At 44.8% G+C, this 22,642-nt stretch overlaps 1 protein-coding gene across 1 annotated transcript; it reads left to right on the top strand.

The window, feature by feature from the left end:
* Positions 1-2,103: 2,103 nt before the first annotated feature.
* WFDC1 (WAP four-disulfide core domain 1) lies at positions 2,104-15,043 on the top strand. The gene is made up of 7 exons (XM_009574173.1): positions 2,104-2,513; positions 9,009-9,204; positions 9,790-9,873; positions 11,583-11,723; positions 12,962-13,003; positions 13,830-13,904; positions 14,843-15,043. The coding sequence occupies exons 1-6, from the start codon at positions 2,367-2,369 to the stop codon at positions 13,886-13,888; spliced, it is 669 nt and encodes a 222-aa protein (XP_009572468.1). The 5' UTR covers positions 2,104-2,366; the 3' UTR covers positions 13,889-13,904; positions 14,843-15,043.
* The last annotated feature ends 7,599 nt before the right edge of the window (positions 15,044-22,642 follow it).

Here is a 22,642-nt window from a genome sequence, read left to right as displayed (position 1 = left end):
AACACTTCAGTCATTAGGGAGTCACTTTGCGTAGCCGTAGACTGACCTGTGGACATCAGTTGTCCACAGTTGTCCTTATTAAATGCAGAAGAGAAGACAGCCGGAGGGAAATGACCTGTTTAAAGGAAAACTGGGATAAATACTGTTTTAAATGGGTGACTACAGCTGTGGGAGAGAGGAGAACCGGCAGGATGGTGCAAAGCAGGTGACAGGGACCTGCTGAGATGGACTTCTCAGCAGCCTGGTGGAGGGTGATGAAGCCTCTGTGCCATGAAAGGCTCTCCAGCCCAAATGCACGCTCCCTGTCCCCATCTGTGCCTGAAGCAATTGTGCCATGGGGTCCCCCCAAATCCTGTCAGCCCCCCAAAACCCCGGTCATGCTTTAGGGAACCACTGTCATATTATTGCAGGAGCAACCTATGGATCAAGCGGTGATGAAGATCATACAAACACAGGGCAATATATGGTCATTGCATCCTCGTACAGATCCCCTCTAAGACACTGGCCATTAGAACTCCTTTGGAAGTCCATAGACTCCACGCAGAGGCAAGGCAGCTTGCTCTGCTGGTCCCAGGAGGACCTCCTTGTATTGCTGCAGCTGTGAGGGAGGTGAACCTCCCCAGTTTAATCTCTTCATTCTCTTTCCCCACTCTTCTTTCTCTGCTTTCCTCCCATAACAGTAGTCCCTGGTTGGCTTTTCTTACCAATTAAATTCCCTGGCATGAACCGAACAGGTTTTGTTGCTAAGAAGCTTTCTACAGCAGTAGAGATATGGACAGGACTGTCCCAAAGCACAGTTACTGCTAGAAACCCTATAAACCCTGTATCTCTAAATAAATCGAATATATTCCCTTAAATACAGAGCATTTAAAACCCACACCGCATTTGTTCTTCAGATTCCCATCACCATATTCTGGCAAGCTTGGAGGTGAAATCCTTTGGCTACCACCTAATACAGCTATTGACACTTAGGCGTGGAACAAAGTGACTTGCCACAGCTTTCAGGTATAAGGAAGAATTGGAGGATTTTTTTGTGTTTGTCCACACAGGGTCCAACACTCCTGTGCAGACCCATTTTACAGCAGATATAAAATAAATTCAGTGCATCCAGCAAGCCTCCGCTCTGCTCTGCCTAGGCTATAGAGCGGGGCTGCTGTCAGGGTAAGCTGAAGGCAAACAGGGCTTAGCACTCATATCTCGACTAGATTTGTGGTTCCATTTCTTCCTTCATTCCAGGTGGAGGCTGGACAAGCTGCTGGAGGAGAAATTCATGGAGGATTATAAAATAAACAACCCCCACATTTGGCTCAGGAAGCCCTGAACAACATTACTGAGGGCTGTGAAAGTATATGCATGCATACATATACATATGTATGTATGTGTCTATACTCATGTATGTGTAACAGTTGTCCTGTTCTCATACTTTTTCTTTGGCACCTGCCTCTGTCCCCATCCCAGGCAGGGTGCTGGGATGCTTTCAGCCTGATTTCATAAGTCCATTCTTGTCCTTCAGGCACTTTGGTGCCTGAATGTCCATGTAGGTGTCTAATACCCCACATCCGTCTCCCAGTCTCTCCGTCTCTCCCATTGTCAGGCACAGCCTGACTCACGTCCCCTTCCTTGCTTTCCATTTGGTCATGTCATTTCTAAGCCACCTTCCTTCCCTATTCCCCACCCATGCATATGGATTTATTTTTCCCCAATGGCCACGTCTTTCCCTTCTTTGAAATCATTTGCAGAAAGCTAGCGTTAACTTGGTTTAATTAAAGCCCCTGCATGTTTATCATGTCTTTGAATCATTTCCTTCAAGCAATCTTCATATGAAGTTATCACTTTGTGAAAACACGATCCAAAACCGCAGCTCAGGGCACAGTGGGAAGCACACAAAGGGAGAGCCGAGTAGCTTGGAAAGTTTGGGTGAGCTGTTTGCTAGAAGCTGCCGAGCCCACCCCTCCAAGACCTTTATTTCCCCCTGCGGCAGCTGTCATCTGATCCCACGCTTTGGCTTTGAATGGGGCTCTCTGAGGATGCCAGATGTTGGGAACAAAGGTCTAAAAATAATCTTTCCAAATAATCTTCCCATCTATCATTCAAGGAGAGCATGTGCTTTGTGTGAACACGTGAGCTGAGAACCTGATCTAACTTTGAGTAAAGAAGTTCAACAGCAGCTCCTGGCTTCTGCTTGTGGGCTCCTTTTTTTTTTTTTTTCCCCCTTTCCCTTCCCAGAAGCTGCGCAGCGAAAAGCGGCTCTCACCAGCGATCAGCCCTCGCTCTCCCTCCCTCCCCGTCTCCCTCTCTCCTTGCCAAGACTCTGAATCGTCTGGATCCCGAAAACCGGGCTCCTTATTTCATCTCTCCTTGGGAACATGGATGCAAGGGTGCTGTCAGAGATGCATTTCTGTAAAAAGATCTTCACTGCAGCCTTGTGTGTCTTAGTTTTGCTGCCAGATTCCGGCTGTGCAAAGAATCTCTGGAAGCGTGCTCTACATCTGAAAATGACGGAGAAATACGATGTGAGTAAACAGCGGTGGGGTGATTTTGGGGGAGCTGGGTATGCTCACTGTGAAAGGGGAGTTTTCTTTACGTGTGTGTATCATTTTAGAATAAGAAGTATTTGAATCCGCAGACTGTCTCTTTATAAAAGTGCTGCATTAAGTTTCCCAGGCTGTACTAAACTTTTGCCACCTAGCTGCTGCAATGGGAAACTGGTAAAGCACGCTTCAACAGTGAGAAGACTTTGGTACGGCAGCCGTCACTGCTTTTCCTAGAAACTTCATCGGGCAGCGAGGGAAGTGTGAATGGGGAGAAGGGGAATGCAAAACCTATGTGTCTGAGGATAGATTTAGTGAAAAGAAGACAATGTTATTCATTGCTTAGAGCAGGGAGGAGGGTTCCCTGCCCAGTTCCTCCACTGCCTTTTGGGGTAACTTTGGGTAAATGTCTCCAACTCCTAGTGATAATGTACTAGAGGGACGGTGGCATTGCCTAGGGTTTTGTAAATCTCTGGAGCACAGAGACCTCCAGATCCACAGTGTCAAAGCAACGTGCCAATCGCAGGTTAAGCCACCTTCTTATCCTCAAGCCATCACAAGTAAGAGCAAACCAGGAAAGGGCAGAAGACTTGCTGTGCAAGAAAACAGCATAGAGCTGCAGAGGCTCCCGTGTCCCCTGTGTGCCCAGGGAGCACGGGCTGTGCCTGCCCACTGTGTCAGAGGGGAAAAAGAGCCATGTGGTTATTTGCTGGTGGGGTACTGAGCGCAACCAGCGTCTCCAAATCTGTGGTGGTACTTAGAGCAGTACTGGAATTGAAACTGAAGCAGCAACAGGTTACTGTGAGTGGAGAAAAGGATGGTGCCAGGTCTTGTTCTGGTGTGTCTGGGCCGAAATGCTGTTAGAGATGGCCATGGAGGAAATTTTTAAAAAAAAAAAAAAAAAAGGAAAATAATTTGATAGCTTGACTTTCAGGACCTGCTGTTTAGAAAGAAAAAAAATTTGAATTTGAAATTTTGACTTACTCCATTAAAGTCCTCTTACAAGCCAGCACTGACCCAAGGCTTCTGCCCATTGAATCGCTCAGGTGGAACTCCAGCCAGTCTGTTTTCTCATGCTCACATTTGATTGCATCTTCCAGCCATTGCATGTGCATAAACAGCTCCTTGGTGTCACAGAGGGATTCCTCCACCTGTTTTCTGCAGCCACATATAAAAGCTTTTAATTTAAACTGGATGCTTTTTTGCCCATGACATCTAGAGTGATGTTCGGGGACAGCTACATTTGGTTTGTGCGATTGCTGACTCAAAAGTGTGATACATGTCTTTTGCCCGTGCGGAGTGAACTGAAATACGGTGCTCTTGTCTTCTTGAAATTTTGCAGAAAACATTGTGCTGATATTTGAAAGGCACCCCAGTATTTTACAATAAGAAATTTTCTTCATTGTAGCCTCCCTTGGGACAGGGCATCATCTGGTTTGCACTGTAATTGGAAAATAGTGACATGAAGAGCTGTGTTTCCTGCAAAATCACTCACCAGAAAGTGTATTTATTAGTATGTTCTTCTGTCATATTTCAATGCAAAGCTCCAATTCAATAGGAGCTATGAAGTAAATGACCCAGAGAGATAGGACAGGAGTAGAACAGGAATCTACATGTTGATCTTCAGATAATGTGCTCTGTAGAGGCGCAGAGCCCACTCCCCTGGGGATATATCCTCTTCTTTCAATCTGCAGTTCTTCAAAGGACTGTTTTTTCTGGCAGCCGTGAATCCAGGTGCTACTGATCTGGCAAGTTCAGCTAGAATTGCTCATATTGACAGAAACATCTTATCTAGGGAAAACAGAAAATGCTTTTCTTTTTCCTTCTCCTCAAAGCCTTGTAAGGAGGGAGGCGTCCGCTCGCCATCCTCTTATCCACCAAGAGTCTGTTTTGGCAGCCCCTCTTGTTTCTCAGAGAGATGCTTTCTTTTCTACCAAATGCTGTATGTTCCCTACAGTTTGAAAATCGGAGGCTGTGGGTGGAACAGCTGATTTGTGAGTCACTTGGATAGAGGGGTAACAGATGGAGGTGCTCACAGCAACGTGCAGCCATACAGGAGATGGGCCATAGACATCCCTGTGCGACCCCCAGAAGGACACGGGCAAGGTCTGTAGGGGGAAGACGTGGTGAGGGGTAGGGAGTTGACTGAGAGTCGTGTTGTCTGAGTCCAGAAAATCTGAGTCCACAGTAGGAGCAATGCATCCACCAAACTGCTGGCTGCAGACTGGCGAGCAGGTGTTACGATGAGGAGCTGGCTTGAGGTCTGGCCAGGAGTTTTTCATTCAGGACTCTGAGGAAGGGTGTTGGTTGGCAAGGAGGGGTCAAGTGGGAACGGAGAAGGGAGGAAGAGGAGAGGGAATGCAGTGGGAAGAGAAAACTGGCAGTCACAGCGGGATGGAGGAGCTGGGCTTCCAGCTTTTAGCTTTTTAGCAAATCCACGTATTTTACAGCCAGAGGGACACTCGTCAAGTGTAGTGATTTGCAGCTGGTGTTCTGCAGCCCCCGCACAGTCTGTGGGTTGCTCTCAAAGGGCAGAGGGAGGGGGCTACTTGGGGGTGCTCTTCAACTCATTATCAAGACACCCACATCTATTAGAAAAACCTGGGGCAGTCTTGATTTTATTCCAGTGTCAACTACATCAAGCATTTTAGAAAAAAATCCAGCCGCCTTTTAAAGATTTCCAGAAATGAAGAATTCCTTGCAGCTGCTGTAATGTTCTTCCAACAATTTATTTACCCCCCAGCTAGCTGTCATAAATCAACACTGAGATACCCTCTCCATCTACCAGATTAGCACACCTCCCATGAGAGTTCTGTCCCGCATGTGCCTCAGAGTAACGTATGAGCAGAGCAGCCTTCAGCCTCCCCTTTGAAACCCGCATACGCATATATAAGTCTTGCACTGTATTCCCTGCTTTCCAGTCCTCTAATCGCTGTCATACATCTTCTTTGAGCCCACCCTAATTTTGCAACAATCTTCCAGTACTGCAGACACCAGAACCAAAACTACTAATCCAGAGTCAATAGCAGGAGAATATTATTCCTATTGTTTAGGTCTTGTCCTTCAGATTATTTCACCCTCCTTCAGTCTGATATTTGCAACTTTGATCACCAATGATCTGTTTTTCCAGGTCTTTGATAGAAATATTGGAGGGCTCTAAATTCCTCCTGACTCTGTATTGTTTCAGAGAAAAGGCGGTTTATGGCCGGTGTTTGGAAATACCTGCCAGGGGCAGAACTGGTGACAAGAGGCTGGGAATAAACCTCACGCGTGATCTCAGGGGTGGCCATGCAGAATATGAATTAGCAGAGAATTGCGCTTTGACAGCGTCCAGTTTCAGGCACAAATAATAGAACAGATCTGGGATTTTTTGGAGGCGGACTCCATCCCACAGTTACTATTGAAAATACGGATTGAGAGTGAGTGATTGCATTCAGGTTTTTCCTGGTCATCTTCACTGACCTCCAGGGTTCCTCAGCTGAACTCTGAACTTTTCCCCTTACTTTGTTTCTGGATATGTCTAAGGCAGATATTGTAATTAAAATGATTTAATAAGTCTCCATGGGAAAGAATTAAAAAATATTCTTAAAGGAAGAAATTTTGACTGTTGTTACAATCTGTAAAAATAATAAATCCGAGCTATGCTCAGAGCCAAACTGTGAATCCTGGGACAGCTTTTAAAAAGAGCTTGTAACCCATACCTTAACCAGGATATTTTGGGAATGGGGGAATCCTGTTTCCCACTGGGATGGTTTATGCATACAATGGTTTTATTAGATCAAATGCGCAAAAAATATTTTTTTGACCATGAGGTTTTGAGAGAAAGGGGTTCAGAGCAATAGGTGACCAGAGAAAAGGGGCAGGGAAGTCATGAGGTACAAAGTTATTTGGCTAAAAATGTTATATTGTTCCCAAACGGAAATCTCATTCATTGAGCCAACTGTTCATTGCAATTTTGGCTTCTTGGTTTCTGAATCATCTGTGAAGCAACTGCAGTAATTGTTTTGGGGTTTGGGTTTTTTTTTTTCATGTATCCATTATTTGCCAGTATTATTTTGGTCACATTTCAGTCTGTAGCTGACATTTCAAATAATAGAAGAGTAAACTGTGACCTTCCAGGATGAATGCTCCCTCCAACAAGGAGACCTGTTAAATGTTTGGAACTGCGTGGGTTTACTGTTAAATGCTGTCTTATATCCAAAATTATACTTGGTCCAAGCATTTTCTTTATTTAAAATCCCACAACAGCAAAAAAAGTTGAACTTGCAATATCTTGAATTCAAAAGTATTCAAACATATTTCGAAGTATTCACATATTTCAAGGCTGGAGTGTTTTCAGCTTTTGAGGAATGGGATGGTGTGATAGCTTACACCTTGTTTTACACTTCAACATTGAAAACATCATCAAAATTAGGAAATTTTTTTTTCAAACCTATTTTGTCGTTCAAACAGCCTATCAGTTCATGGGAAAACAACCTCACGGAAGGGTTTTTGAGCAGTTTCTTGTTCACTGAATGGAAACAACTAAGGAAAAAGAAGAAGAAAATTGTTTATTGACATTGGGAACAGGGCAGGCTGATACTGGGAACAGGGCAGGAGGCTGTCGTTTGTGGAAATACTAGGAATTCTCTGTCTCTCACACACAGACACACACACACATTATTTAACCAGTTATAGATATAACCAGGATATGGATTTTCTTTAACATACACCTTGTAACAGAAATTAAAACTTTTAATCATCCTGACTTTTCTCTGTACTTCTACATTGGCTGACACTCAATCGCTGTGCAACCAGGCAGCGGAGAAACTTCGCTGCTCTCTGTTTCCCCCTAGTTATGGCTCAAAGAAGGGAGGTCAGCTTTGGTGTAAAAACCACCACCTTATCAATACGATTCCACGCTACATACAATATGGAAGTAAAATTTCTCACATCAGTACCACAAACAGCGTGCATCGTTATTTCTTTTGCTGTCCCTTGGGATTGCCTTCATTCTCTACATTACAAATTGTCCCAAGGGAGTGAAGATGATACCGTTTTCACCGTTACTGATAATTGATTGCTGCTGGGTCACGCATAGCAGCAGAGGCCGTGCCGGCCAGCAGTCAGTCCCCAGGGCAATGGACCTCCTGGGGCCTCTCCTAGGACATTTTTTTGGACAGTACATGTGGGGACATGCTGTTTCTCAAAGGCACATATGCTCCACAGAAGCCTTTGGGAGGTTTCAACAATGAGGATGTAGCAGCATGTCAAGAGGGATATTAGTCTCACCTCAAATTTCTCCATAGCCTGATGGTGAAATTTCCTAGAGACCCCCTCGGGGACGGTTGCACCATGTTGTTTCTTGGAAAAACAACCCCAGTTGTTCGTCACTGATTTTGTAACACAACAGTGATCGGGCCAACTATACATAGGACTCTTAAACTCAACAGCCTGCTAGCGAGCGCATGGCAGCGCTCACTTCATACCTCTGGCTAGACGCGGAGCTCTTTTAAAAGTGCAGAATCCGTCTTTTGATTTGATTAGAGCTTATTAATGTTTGTTAATAAATCTGAGAACTGATTGCCCTTTCTGAGTACTTTACGCTGCTCTGAGGAGCTGAGCTCAAGCCCAGGGATGAGTAGTTTAGCCATAGGTGAGAAAGGAGTGGGCTTGGGTGATTCATCTTGCTTTGGAGGGAGTTGGCTTCTTGCTAAAATGCTGCCAGCGTGAATAATATCTGAATGCTGCCTCTTATAAATGTTTCTGGTAAAATCCTGTGCCTGTTAACCCATTTTAAATCTCCCTTGTCCTTTCGGTGTGCAGTCAGCAGCTGGGCTCCTTTCTGCTGTAGTCAAACACAGCCTCATTTTCTTTGGGATTAAACTGACATCACCCAAACAGATCTCACCCGGATCATCTCATGTTTTAGAAATGGTCTCTAATTTAACAACCCAGGACCCCACAGTGGATAAGCTTGAAAGACTCCCCTATAAATTGTGGTCCAGAGAAAGGTGATGAAGGTAGAAGGAGCCTATTGAGGGGACAGTGCTACCTGGGACATTAGTTCCAGGTCCCATTTGGGGACGTTATCTCCAAACAATACAGTGTCATCATTTCCACTGCTTTACTATCAAAGTGTTTTGGCATGCTCGTCATGAGGATGCCTGGAGTCTTTCTCTCTGTTTCCCAGACAAGTATAAAAGACTTTAAAGGATTTTTTTTTTACCTCCTCATTGTCATTACAATAACCTTAATTATAAAATGAGTTCCACACAATAATTTGGTGGTTTGGTGTTTCCAAAGCAGTGTGCTAAGGTGATCATATAGCGCTCTCTTCAGTGTGCTGAAGACAGGGCTGGGATTGCTGAACGGTTAATTCTCCTCTCTAATGGATACTTGAAAACCACTTTGAAAATCCCTCTTCTGTTTCAGCTGATGGGATGTTTGGTATTCACCTTATGCCAAACCTGTGTTTCCTTTTCTTCTCTTTACAAGGATTATGAGTACCCTCTTCATTCTCACAGTTCCCACTACCAGAAGAACGACCGCTGCCCCCCACCGCCCCAGACTTTGCCTGACCGAGCCTGTGAGGTGCCCAGCTGCCGGTCGGATTCAGAGTGTGAAAGGCACAAGCGCTGCTGCTACAACGGGTGCATCTACGCCTGCCTGGAGTCTGTACAGCCACCGCCAGGTAGAGTGGACCCAGCGATCAGATTATGGTAGAGAAGCATGCAGAAATCACGGTAGTCCTCCCCATGTGCATTGGGTCTCAGGTGGGAGGCATGGTGTAAGTGTGAATTGAGGATAAAGCTTCGGTTCCATACTTCTGATTTCTGGGATGATTGCTGAATCAAGAAATTATCCAAGGTCAGCTTGTGTTGCAAAATTTCCACCAGCACCAATGGTAGAAATCATTTCAGGCTAGTTCTTTTCCTGTAATTATATATTCGGGAAAAGTAATCCCAATCGGAATTAGTGCTCACAGAAGCCAGGCATCTCATCTGATCCATGCCATGGGAATGGAGGATGGGAAACAACAGGTGCTTTGGCCTTTATGACACCAGGCTCTTGCGGCCCTGGATAACATCCGTGGCTCTCTTGCCACTGGGACAACAACAGCATAAATATAAGTATCTTGCTGAAAACCCAAATCCATCCTTCAGGAGCCTGGCAGCCTCGTCACGGGCTGTTAGAAGAAGTCTGTGACTTTTCCATAACTTGTGCCTTATGGCTACTCCACCTTGACTCTGTGGTTTCTTGTTTCTGTCTTTTACAGTTTTAGACTGGCTGGTTCAGCCCAAACCCCGCTGGCTGGGAGGAAATGGGTGGCTTTTGGATGGCCCAGAGGAAGTCTTACAAGGTACGGTACATTTCACTGTCTTCTCTGTGAGATCAGTAATTATACAAAAGGCACTAAATAATATATTCATCACACACAGGGCTTGCCAGGGTTGTTGGGTTGCTGGGGCTACTGGTATTTGTCTGGAGATTCCGTAGGAATAACATTGTGTTGTGCAGGGGGCTGGTGTCTTGTGCAGTACATCAGTTGCTTTTTATGGATATGGCTTATCCAGCAGAGCACTAGGAATACTCCAGGGAACTGGATTTGTGTCCATTCTTGAAATAAGTAGAAATACATAATTTTTTAGAAAAAGGCTTTGTCAGCACACACAGATTTTCTGCCAGATGCCTGATAGACTGTGAGCAGACTTGGATTAGGAGGTCTCTTAGTCCAGAGTGGCCTCACCGCACAGATGCCTTGGGCTGGGGCTCTGGCTCTCAGCGCTGAAGACTGCTTTGAACGAGAGCCCTGGCAAACTGCTGCAAAGTTGTGTCAAGCTGACATGGAGCTGGGAGCATCTAGGCTTGGGGACTGCTAATGAGACTGGGCTTCTCAGATTAATTCCATAGAGAAAGGTCCTTTAATTAATTTTTTCCAATACCTCAAAGTGAAACAAGGAGGGAGTTGGGAGGTGGGAAGAGAAGTTTTCTTCTGCGAGACATCCCCAGATGTGTGTATGCCTGAAGTTCTTAATTCCTTCATGGAAAAGCTATTCCAGCTTTTGATCAGCTTTAGTCAGACACAAGTAGTGCCAATAAATTACCCGCTTTGGTCTTACACAGATGGTATCAGACTCGCCAAATTCTCATCTATTATGGAAACTCCTAGTTCTTCAAGAGAAAATTCTGCCTCCAGCTCATTGGAGTTGCACTGTGAGAAATAAGATAAAATAGGTTCCTCCTCATCCATCCCTGTCATGCTAATATTATTTGTTCTTATCTTAACACCTTCATCTCAGCTTGAGGGAGTAATTAGTGAAGTAAGAACCATCAGTCATGGCATGAGGATTACAGCAGAGGTCCTTGAAATTAAAATCCTGGCAAATGAACAGGTGGAGAGTCCCTGCATAGTCTGTGCTTTTAATGGACACAAACACTGCCTGTGAGTCCTGCTTTACTTTCTTATTCTGCTCTGCACTTGTTGAAAATCCAGGGTCAAGGCAGTTAAAGCCTCCATTTGTAACAGAGGGTGGTACTGCCTTACTCCGTAGTGAGTCACATCTGAGGTTTAAATTCATCAGTAAATTAATGGGTGTGGAGCAAAGAACAAAGCAGCAAACTGCCAGCTTCCTGATCACGTTTCCCTGATTCCTCACCCAGCCCGAAACACTGGCTGGAACAGACTTATGGCTGCTTGGAGGAAAAAGACGCGTGGAGGGACCACCTGTCAGTGCGAGCATGGTGGTCAGTGGTGGTCGGTCTTCACTGCTCTCCAGCCTTCGCACAGACCCTGCACAACAGGCTGTGGGGAGGGTGTCGTTACAGGTAATCGGGCTGACCTGCACTCCCCATATCGGGCTAGACACGTCAGTTTTTGTGTAAGGTGTGAACTAGATCACCTGCTCTGCCAGGCTTCTTTAGAGGTGTTAGCTCCTTGATACCCTTGCATGGGAAGTAGTCTGAGATCCTGTCTGGGAGGAGATACAGAAGAAGGTGGCCGTGTTGTCATATTTTGGTTACCTGTGGGTGTTAAAGCCATGATTTATGACCTGCAGGCTTCTTTTGCAGCTGAGGCCTGCAGTACCACTGAGGATGGAGATGAGCCTCTGCATTGCCCCACAGGCTATGAATGCCATATCATCAACCCGGGTAACACGGCTGAAGGAATCCCTAACAGGGGCCAGTGCATCAAGCTCCGTGGAAATCCAGGTCCGTTGACTGGAAATCTCCCTTCCTTTCTTGTTCTGCCATGCAAACACCAGTAAGGGACGGTGCGCTCTCACTGGCTTTGAAGGAGATCTGGTGGTACATCTGCTCTCATGGGCTTCCTGGGTTTTCCGGGCAGCCCAAGGCCCCAAGGCAGTGTGTGACAGCTGGGCTGGGAGACAGTCCCCGCTCTGCAGCAAGCTCAAGTCTCTAATGCCCTTGATGTTGGCTGAGCTATGTGAAATACCCAAAGCAGGGGATACGCTCTGTATGCCAGTGTCCTCTGGGATTGTGTAAGCAGAGCAGGTAGTAACCTGCATGTGCCATCATTACGCAGCACAAAAAATAGAAATATTTCTGTATTACTACACACTTAACTAAGAAATACGAGTTTCAAATTCCAGTTTTGACTTCTGACTTTGCTTTGTGCATCCAAAACCTTGTTCCCTTTATTCTGCTGACACATTTGCCCGATAAAGGAACTTATATAGGCCGAGCTATTTTCCAGGAAAGCTTATAACATGTCTAGGTATGTGTAACTTCATTGAATAGTAGGATATGTATGTCTGCAATGGGCTAAAATCATCTCAGTGTAGAGACACGAGACATCAGTTTTGCCATTTGGTCACTGTAAAAGTCAGTGGAAGCATCAAAACAGATCTCTGAACTGCTTCCATAAAAGACTATGATTTTTTCCAGGGCTTTTTGATCATCTCTTTTATTCTTTTGTAACTTTTTCTTTTATAACAGCTGTAGTATACAGTATACAGTAGTAACAGCTGTATAACGAATGTAATGTATAGCTGTATGACTCTTAGACACGAAGTATTTGTAAGAGCTTAAATAATTATATAAATGTAATCAGAAAAACCTAGCTGGAACTTGAATTATGTAAAACACTAATAGGTGGTCTGAAATTTTACCCAAATTTTCTTTCATTTGAGAAAGTCTGTGATTCCTTGACTCATAGCTACTGAAAAGAACATAGCACGCTAGTGGCCAGCAGTTAACCGCTCTCATGGAAAGTGAGTTGTGTCCACGTAGGTCAATAATCTAAACAGTTTTATAAGAGGTTTATAGCAGTCTACACTACTTCAGCTACAGACATCTTTTATTTTCCTCTTTGTGAGGTTATTATTTCCATATCTATAATTTCTCTGTGCTGTACACAGAGGGCCGGAGCTTAACACAAAGAATGAAGGCTGACTGGATATATTCTCATTATGTACCTTCTTTTTCAGATGGACGCAACCTGAGGCATAAGTATTACAAGGAATATTTTGGTAAGCCACTGGCATGAAGCGTTTGCTTTTATTAAGCATTGCTTACAGGGAATTTGCTGCTTATGAAATGAAGGTTCGTACATAGCAAAAAGAGATACTTTAGCCTCAACTCTCTATGCCATGGTCAAAAGATCTTATTTTAAGATCTGCAGTGCCCTGACTGTGGACTCTTGAGAAGCAGTATCTCCAGCTGTGACACAATGTGTTAAATGGTGCAGCCTTCTGCCAGGGGTTCCCACACAAGGCGGGAGAAATACCCAATCCAATGACCTTTTGTTATTTTTAAGTATATTTGTGGAGCTTTGCTCATGGCCCAGGACTCCTTGCAGATGAACACAGAACTCTGTCAAAAGCAGGGTCTTTTGCCAAGAGCTTGTATTGTGGTATGTGATAAGAGATGACTGGAGCCCTTGTTGTTGTCTGCAACCACAAGAGATGTAAGGTCCCTTGCACAAATTGATAGATATGTGTCTCAAAGAAAGCAGGAGCACCTTCCAGAAGATCTCTTTTTTCTCATGGCTTCAAGGCTCCTGGTTTCTGCTAACTCTTGGATCTAGAGGAGGACAGTCAGATCAGATCAGATTGGAAGTGATATTCAGATGTAATTAGACAACATCTTTGATATGATAAGATTTACGAACAGCCAGATTTGGCCAATTTAGGTGATAAAACATGATTTCCTTTCCTCTGTCCAGCAGGCTATCGCAGCTCTTCCAGAGAACTGCTAAATAATGCGACCAGTAAAACTGTACTGCTTAGAGAATCTTGATAAAACATTTGCTACACACTAACTTAAAATCTAACTTTGCTGATATTTGTTTTACAGGGAGCAATTCCAACAATGTGGTCGGCTATGTGAAAAACCAGCAGAAACATTTAGGCTAATCAAAGGTGTGCCTGGGTAAGTGTCCTGTGAATAAAGGGAAAGCTGGGTGAAAATAGTTGTTGCTTAGTATGCAATTATTTAAAGAAATGGTTGTTTGAGGGTGAAATTACCTCTCATCAAAACGCCAGTATAAGAACAGCACCTTAAATCTATGTACAGGTGCATATCCCAGGCTCCATGAAACACCTATGCCAACAAACAGATGGTGCTGTAAAAGTATCCCAAGAACCTGTGGCATTGGAGATTGAGCTCTGCAAACTGTCCGTGGAGAAGTTAATGTCTCTCCCAAATCTTACTCCCTCGCCTCCCACTTTTTATTCTAATTTCACAAGATGCACGTGATTTCTTTGAAGAACCTTTGCCTCGCGGGTGTTTAGAGGATGGAGTGATTTTCAGGATGAAAAATAAATGCTGCAAAACTTTGTGTGCCTTAAGGCTTTAAACTTTCTCTTTTAGGGTCTTCTTCTAATGCAGGTATAAGTGTTCCTGCAAGACAAATTAAAAAGCTCTTTATTCTGGACTGATTGCAGTAAGGGTCAGTCTTGCAAATACTTAGGCATATGGGCGATTTTGTGGGGTAACTTTATGTGTGTGAACAGTTGCACTGAACAGTGTGACCCGCTCATGTGGGTAAACGTACTTGTACCTGGCTAGAGCGAAGCCAACTGAAAAAGCTCCAATCATTTTATCAGGCTTTGAATTAGGCAAGAATGAAAATATTTATTAACCAAAGGTTCTGTCCCAAGATGGTTTTCTCAACACTTTCAGCTTCACTTTAAAACTAACCTGAGCTTAACTGGCAGTTATGAAAACAAAGCAGTTCAGTGTGTCTTTAATGTACCTACGTCAGGCTGACTGTTAAGATTACACAGCTACATAAGGACAAGTTCTGTGCAAACATCCCAGGAAGGATAAATATTTTAATTCCTTTTTTCTTTTTGATTTTCACCCAGCTGGAGCACTCTGTTTAGCAGCTGTCAAGGAATGCTTTCCCCAACAGTTTTGGAAGAATTCTGGTCCCAAATCTCCACAAGCATGTCTCCAGCATTACCCTGATCCCTGCCCGCCAGTGATAAAAAGACTTCGTTATTCAAGGCACAGGATGAGTCTCAATTTTAAGCCTATCAGCAGGGGGAGAAATGTGATCCCTGAAAGAAACCACACTGTTTATCAGCTGCCCTTCTACCAATGAAATGTAAATACCTCTGCGTGGATCCCTGTAAGGCTGCTGGAACAGAGCCTGCCCTTTATGTGCATATTATGTGACCAATTCAGATTTCATGACCATGAACGTAACTCAGTATTATAAAAATGAAGTGACGTCAGAACTGTACCTAAATATCATATCTAAGTTGCATTAAAATAGGCAAGAATGTAAGACTAAAGGGGCTCTCTGGATCAAATCCAGTGCCTGCCCAACTCGAACAACTACTTTAAATAAGCCTTTTCATAAGCGTAAAGTTCGAAGAAACCTGCAGGTTTCTTCTTTTCCTATTTATACCTAGGCTTCACCAGGTTTGACATCCAGTTTACAAGCCTAAACCTGACATCTTAAGAATTTGAGGAACTCTGAGCTAGGAGCAAAACAGGTTTTTAAATGGTTTTTTTAAGTTACTTTCCTTTAGCTTCTCAGTCTGGCGAGCTGCAGATCAAGAGCTAATGTTGGAATAGATTTCTTTCTACAATACCTAAGCCAGTCTTTTTAAGTTGTTTTTAGCCAGCACAGTTAATACTCACAAAATGTACATCTGCGTTTTTGTACGTGCAAAACCTCAGCGAGAGCGATGAAGTCTGGATTATTTGTTGCACATACTAGAAAAGAAAAAGCAGGATAAATTTATGTGATCAGAAAGATTGTCTGGCAGATGGGCAACCGCTTTTTAGAAGTCCTGTACCTTTCATAAATCCTTAAGGTCAAGTTATTTGTATTTGGGCCTTACAGCTTCTTTTGGCTGTTCAGCATTATAAAATGGAAAACACATTTTCTAGGAGTGTTTTCCTTTTCTGTGGCAGTCCTAAAGGGACAGTTGCATTTCATTTTGACAAATCTGCCAGAATTGCTAGGCAAAAGAAGCCATGTTTGCTCCCTTGCTTAGTACGTGTCCCCATCTGCATGCATAAAATTAGCATTTTAATATGCAGAGTAGTAGCGGTGTATATAGATACCCAATTCACAAATACAAGTGCCTGCTTCCACCCACAAACTACGGGATCTTTTTCCACTCACCAAATGTTTTAAGCCAAAGCTAAGATGCCTATAAAACACTTGATACTTTGCATGACATTTGCAGCTGGAGAGATGAAAGATGCCAAACTGCTCTTCTGTTTCCTATCATAAACAGGCACACTCCTCGATGCTTTACAGAGCAAAGGAGCCAATGAAGGGCTCCACATTTTCCTAAATACCTTCATTTGTTGAACTCCATTCACTTCTTTGTGCCTTTGTTCCAAGTTCTAGGTGTTAAATGCAACACCATATTCAGACAGATCTATTTCTAGAATTTTATCATATACAACTCCTATCTTAACTCCTGCTGAGAGACAGGAGTCCATCCGTATTTTGTAGTTCCAGTCTCAGTTTAGGCCAGAAACTTGCTGCTTTGCCACTGACACTACTTGACAACTTAAAGCAACACAGCTCATGATGAAAGTCTTAGTGCAGCCTTGCTCCTAGATGCTGCTCAGTGAAATGGGTTGATTTTTTTCAGCATTACTTTTTGCAGAAAAATCAAATTCTGATTAAATGAGCAAAGACCTTCAATGGTTACTGCTAAGTCCCAAAGAGTAAATGCCAAATTGTTCTATTTTAAAATAAAAAATTCAGTGCCTAGAAACATCAGAGGATCCAGCTGAAAAACATGTCTTGAGCATTAACAGATTTGCAAGATTAAAACTTCAGATCTCAACCTAATCTTGCAAAGCATCCAAAAATATGCTTAATTTGAGTGGACACATTCACTTCAGGGGCTGCTTTTTTGTAGCTACAAAAGCACATACTTGATCACCTTGCTGGATGGGAGGGTAAAGATATTTTCAACCTGCAAAAGTAATTTTTAAAAAAGAAAATTGACAAATTAATAATTTGTTGATGAATTTCTGTTTACTGGGTGTTATCAAAGACATCACCCTTCCTTATGGTGCTATAATGCTTCGGGTTTTTTTCAAGTTAATACTTTTCAAGTTATTAATTGTGAAACTCAGAAACAAAGGCCACAGAAGAGACTTGTCTAAATGCTGTGTTTTCAACACTGACATCCATCACATGTTGAAACGAAAACACAGACCACATGAGTTGTCCTCAGCTTGTCTTCTCTCCAAAGACAAATGTCTTAACGACAATCTTGTGAAGCACAGTAGGAAATCACTAACGTATGTTGTTTTTAATGTTCCCGTGTACACTTTAAAGCATGGTTGGTGCTATAATAAACTTTACGTGTATCACTGTGTGCTAGCAACGCTCATGGCCTTCCAGATCCTCGAGCGCTGCCCGTGGAGCTGCTCTGCCTTGCAGCAGCCGAGGATCTGCGGCAGCCCCAGGCAGACCTGTCCCGGTTTGTCCCCCTGGTGCTTACACATGTACAGGTTCTGCCACTTTGGTGCTCAATAAAAAGCGTCCAGTATATTTTTCAACTCTGCCTAGTTTCAGTTGTGTGTTCTTGACATACTCTTGGCTTCGAATTATGAAAAAAAGGACAAATCTTTTAAATTTTAGTTGTTGGGAGAGCTCAGAAAGCATAGGCACAGGGAGACAAAAGTAATTTTGTCCACTGGAAAGGAGGTGACAGGCCCCCAAAACACAACTACCACCAGTGTCCCCTTTCAGAGGGGCCACCTTTGTGGGTCAGACCCTCACTCAGTTCTTGGTGCCTTCATTTCGATTGCCCAAAGAGGAGCTGATGGACAGGACCGTAAAGAGGATAGTGATGGTGACCCAAGTAGAAGGTGACCCTTTTATTTGACCAGGCATTCTCCTTCTTGATTCAGAGCTGTTGTTCACTGCTGGATGGGTTTCAGCTGCCAGCTCAGGCGGTTTGTGCTGCGCAAGCAGTTGCTCAGACAGCTTTGCAGGAGGCCAAGGCTTGCTCGAAGGGTGGAAAAGTAAACCAAGTCGGAGGCCGGCGTTGGGCTGGTGCCCACTGCAGGATACCAGAGCTGCAAGAGGAGCCTGGAGCTGAGAGGTTGGGCTGCTGAGCACTGCGTTTCCAGGAGCAGGTAAGACTTCACCATCCCACCAGCTCCACCCACACCGGTTTTGCTCTACCTGCTCGTCTTGAGTGGGCAGGAGCCCTGCTGCATTGCTTCCCTTCTGCCCTGAAATCATAACAGAGGAGTCACAGGGAGGGAAACTGCCTGTAATTTAGCCAAGGAGGGAATAGCAGTGGGTTTCATTGCTTTGGAAAGGTTTTTTGTGGGTTATGAGAAAACGCCAGCTAACAGTAGGTGTCAGGGTAGCTCTTCAGTCTGGCAGTGAAGTCATCCTTGGGACGATTTGAACTTCTCACGGCAATGGTCATATGGCCTGTTTGGATGGGGAGGTGACGGGATGTGTGTACATAACTTGTGCCTCCTGCTGTGAAGTGTGAGGTGGACTAAGCACCTTGGCTTTCAAGAGAAGGATCTATTTGGTGAACACCACAGAATGATGTTTTGATTTCAACTTGTTTCCGTGTTAATGCAAGCAAATATAGTTTCTGTTGTTGTAGCTCGCTAACGGTGGAAAAAACATTGTGTGACCTAAAGCATCATCTGCAGATGACGCTGAAGTGCTACCAGTGCATTCATGAACCCAACAGCTGGCATCAACAGAAGGAAAAACATTATAATAGATCTTTAAGAAGTCAGGGGTCTGCATCTCTAGGTCTGCGTCTCTAGGTCTGCATCTCTAGGTCAGCAATCTGCAGAAGTTGTAAATATGAGAATAATAAAAAAAATTGCTGTAATTTTGACATGCCTAGTTCAGAACTCCATTAAGCTTTATGGTGCAGAAGTGTTTTGGTTACCTTCAGGAAGCTGTTCCATAGTTTCATGAGCAGTGAAGAAGCCTATGAGGTTGAGAGAATCCATGGAAGAGTCTTTGGAGACTGACAGTTTCTCTTTGCCTCTACTAGCAGGGTTTGTTCATACAGGGGGTTGTTTTCTTCTCCCACCTCATGCTGTTTACACAGGCTAGATTTTTCTCTGGAGGTGGTGTCAGGTGAGCATCGATTGTCTATGGCAAAAGGATTTACAGCATCATTTAGTGTCCTTTAAAGATAAATAAAGACGACACCTTTTGCTGGTGAATCTACAGAAGTAAGTCCTGTTTCTTCCCATTTTTTCCTCCTCCTTATTACCTTTCTATGTAGCCATATAGCAAGAACCACAGGAGAAGCTGTGCAAAACAAAAAAGACCTTTTGACGATTTCCAAGACGGAGATGTGGATGGTGGGGCTCACTTCACCCAGCCTGAGCCGCCCCACCAGGTGAGTCTCCCAATTTAAGCAGTGGAGGCTGTGCAAACAGAAACCAAGAGATTTAATTAAATTCCCCCTTCCTTCCTGGTGACACAATTAAGGACAGACCTAAAGATTTTACCTAGCCTTTACCAGTAGCACTGACAAGATGGAAAGGAACCGTGGCCCAAAACTTTGTTCTTTGCTTTTATAACCAGGAGCAGCAGATGTTCTGCCCAGGGGCCTGGGAAAAACGTGAAAGCAGAGTATGTGGATTTTTGGGTGGCAGCAAACTCAGCAAATTCTACCCATGCACCAGAGGTTTTTTCCCTCAAGGTGGCACAAGAGGAACAAAAGTGTGAGGAGCCCTGGTTACGGCGAGGGAAGCAGGTGAAGGAGCTGTGAGTTTTGAACTGAAAGCAGCACCCTGCCCTCACAGCGGCAATCTTTTGGGCTCACGTAATCTCAGATTACAGCTGCTTTGCTGTATATGTCTTCATAACAGGTATTTTCTATTTAAAAAAAAAAAAAAAAGGTTTCCCAAATAACCTATTTAGAACTGGAGTCTGACCCTGAGCTTTATTATCCAGTTAAATAGGAAATACTGTAAAGGTACTGTAATTGGGCTGTGTGTTATATTTTTATAGCGTGAAAATTATGTCTTATACCAGAATGGAGAAATACAAATATTAGTGTTGTTTTCTTTATATTATAGTCTTGATTCAGTTTATTCCCTCAGCATTCTCTGAGCCATGAGATAGCAAAATACGTGAATTTTCCATTAGATTTCCTAACAGGCAGAAATCAAAAGCAGCAAGAAAATGAAACTTCAGTCCATTCAGCAATTTTGCGGAATGTGTGGCAAATAGTGAGCAACCACTGCATTTCCTTTCTGCATTTATTCAATTTCATTGGTGCTAAAATGTAATTTCACGTTACAGAACTGAACGAACATAAAGGTGACAGACAGGGCCACGGTCCCGAGCCCAAACAACACTGTTTCTCCCAAGCTGCAGGTCTGCTGGATAATAAACCAAAACACACCAATTATTATGGTGCGTTACTATGCTCATCAACGTGTATTTCTCCTTTTCTGTCTCCTGTTTGTCTTGGTATTTTTGTCGTACCCCTCACTGTATCATTCCCCCCCAAGCGAGGAGGAAGGTGACTGCATCGCCGGGGCTCAGCGGCTGCCTCCAGGCCAACCCGGGATGTGGCGTCTTGGCCACGTGTCCACGTTGCATAGATTCTGGATCTTGTTCTTCTCCGGATTGTGTACCCAGCACTGAGCTACATGTGTTTCCGCAAGCAGCAGCTTTTTGCCAAGAGGAGGAAGTTAAATAAGGAAACCGTCAGCGAGAGCCTGTTGCTCAATTAGCCGTATTGTCAGCAGCACTTGGCTAACGAGAGCCGCGCTCGGGACCGCACAGTCCACGTCCTCATTGCACACAGCAGAGCCCCGGGCTCCTCGCGGGTGGCAGCTCCCCTTGCCGTATGCCGGTTGCGTGGATGATGGGTGAGGTTTCGGGATGAGAAAAGCAAGAACAAAACCAGGAAAATATTTTTCCTACCAGCCTAGAGAGGGGGAAGATATTTTTCACCACTTTTCTATCAGAGACACGAGGAACAACTCAACATGATCCCAAGGCTGTGACTACTACAGACGCGGTCAGGTGAACAGGAGACCGTGTCTCCCTGCCAGGCAGCGCCTGCTCTGCGGTGTCAGGACCACGCAGGGCCGGCTGGCTGTGCTCCAGCTCCTTACAAAAGCTACGGAAGGAGGGGACCAGTTCAAAAGCACGTGTGAGCTCGGAGATGTTTTGCCACCTAATTCCCATACATTTCGATAAGGTCTAAATCTTTATATCCCTCTGGGAGCCTGGGCTGCCTTCGAGCCCCGGCTAAGCACCTTGCTTAAACCCTGGGCCAGGCCTAGATGTGAGCTGCCTGAAAATCAGTGCCCAGCATTATTCCTGGACATTTTCCCATGGGAAGGAGGGCTGTGGCAGCGATGCAGGAACTTCCTTCATCTGCCTGACGCATCCAGTTCAGGTCATTAAGAAAGCATTTCTCAATCAGGAGCCAAGGGAGTTAGGAAGCCCCAGCTGTGTTTTACGAGAGCCCGGCTATTAGCAGGGTGTTTCCCAATCGCTTCGCTTTCCCCTCGGTCTTTGGAAAGAAGTCCTCCTTCCAGACCACTTCAGTGGGACACAGCCTGGGACAACGTGTGTTATCTGTAGCTGCTAGCAGCATCACGCTGGTGGGGTGTCCCACGGGGCTCCTCAGCTTTTGCTAGAGCTGGTGGGACCTGGGAAATGCAAATAGGCAACACTGAAGTGCTCCACGGGAAAACACCAGTTTGATGGAAGTTGGCCAGGTTTTGGGTACTGTGGGCTGTCACACAGGTGAGAGTCTGGGGTCTTGGCCCCATCATGGTCCTGGTGTCACCACCTGCACTGCTCCAGAGCCATGAAGGTGGCACCTGGGAGAAAACTGTTCTCCTGCAGAAAATTACACGTATGTTTTTCTCTGACTGGGAATGACATTTATTCCCTCACTGCAGTTTTCACTGTCAAAGGAGGATCTTAATCTCATAGTTTACACCTTCGAGACAATTTAAGCCTAAGTGAATCCTGTAGTCGTGATGCCTGGGGGAGGATGCAGGTGTCCAGAGCAAACCAGAGCACCATGCTCCCTGACAGGCAGCTGTAGATCTTCAGAAAGGATGTAACTGGTTAACTTCAGCCATATGTTGAGATCCACCGTGAAAGTGCTCCCCTCTACCAAGTGAAAGACTGTGGTTTTTTAATAAATGAGCATCACAAATTCACACATCAGGCATTTATGCCCTCTCCCTGATGTAAATACTTATAAATCCCGGCATTATGCTGACTGGAGCGTTTCTCAAGGAGGATTTCCCCAGCCTGGAAGTTTTCAAACAGGCTCGGCAGTTTGTGTAACCTGTCTTGCCTCTGCACGCAGCAGCCCCAGCAAAACAACCTCCCTATCTGCCTGCCCGAGATGTGGCACCCGCCGACGCTCCTCCCGCAACAATTTTTCAGAGGGCGGAGGAAAACATAGAGCTGCAAGACCTCAACCTGCTCTTCGGGTGCCGGCCGTGCACGCACGTAGGGCCACCTCACTCCTCTATCAGCCACGGTCTTAAACACAGGCAGGCTTCCCCTGCCAGGGTTTTATGGGCGAAGCACCCTGCGTCGCTGCTCGGAGGGTGCGCAGCCTCCCTCCGGCACCCGCGGCCGAAGGCGTGACTTGGCGGCAGGTACCCGCTGCCTCTCCCTGCCTGTAACCATAGCCCCGTGC

Source organism: Fulmarus glacialis, unplaced genomic scaffold (assembly GCF_000690835.1).
Source record: "Fulmarus glacialis isolate BGI_N327 unplaced genomic scaffold, ASM69083v1 scaffold4743, whole genome shotgun sequence".
In the NCBI taxonomy this organism is placed as follows: domain Eukaryota; kingdom Metazoa; phylum Chordata; class Aves; order Procellariiformes; family Procellariidae; genus Fulmarus; species Fulmarus glacialis.
Note: the sequence above shows the minus strand (reverse complement) of the source record. Positions and strands in the feature narration are given on the sequence as shown.

Excerpts from the sequence above, each read along its gene's own strand:
- WFDC1 (XM_009574173.1), top strand. The coding sequence starts at position 2,367 with ATGGATGCAAGGGTGCTGTCAGAGATGCATTTCTGTAAAAAGATCTTC. Across the intron at positions 9,874-11,582 it reads CCCAGAGGAAGTCTTACAAG|CTGAGGCCTGCAGTACCACT; the intron begins GTACGGTACATT and ends CTTCTTTTGCAG. Across the intron at positions 13,004-13,829 it reads GTATTACAAGGAATATTTTG|GGAGCAATTCCAACAATGTG; the intron begins GTAAGCCACTGG and ends TTTGTTTTACAG.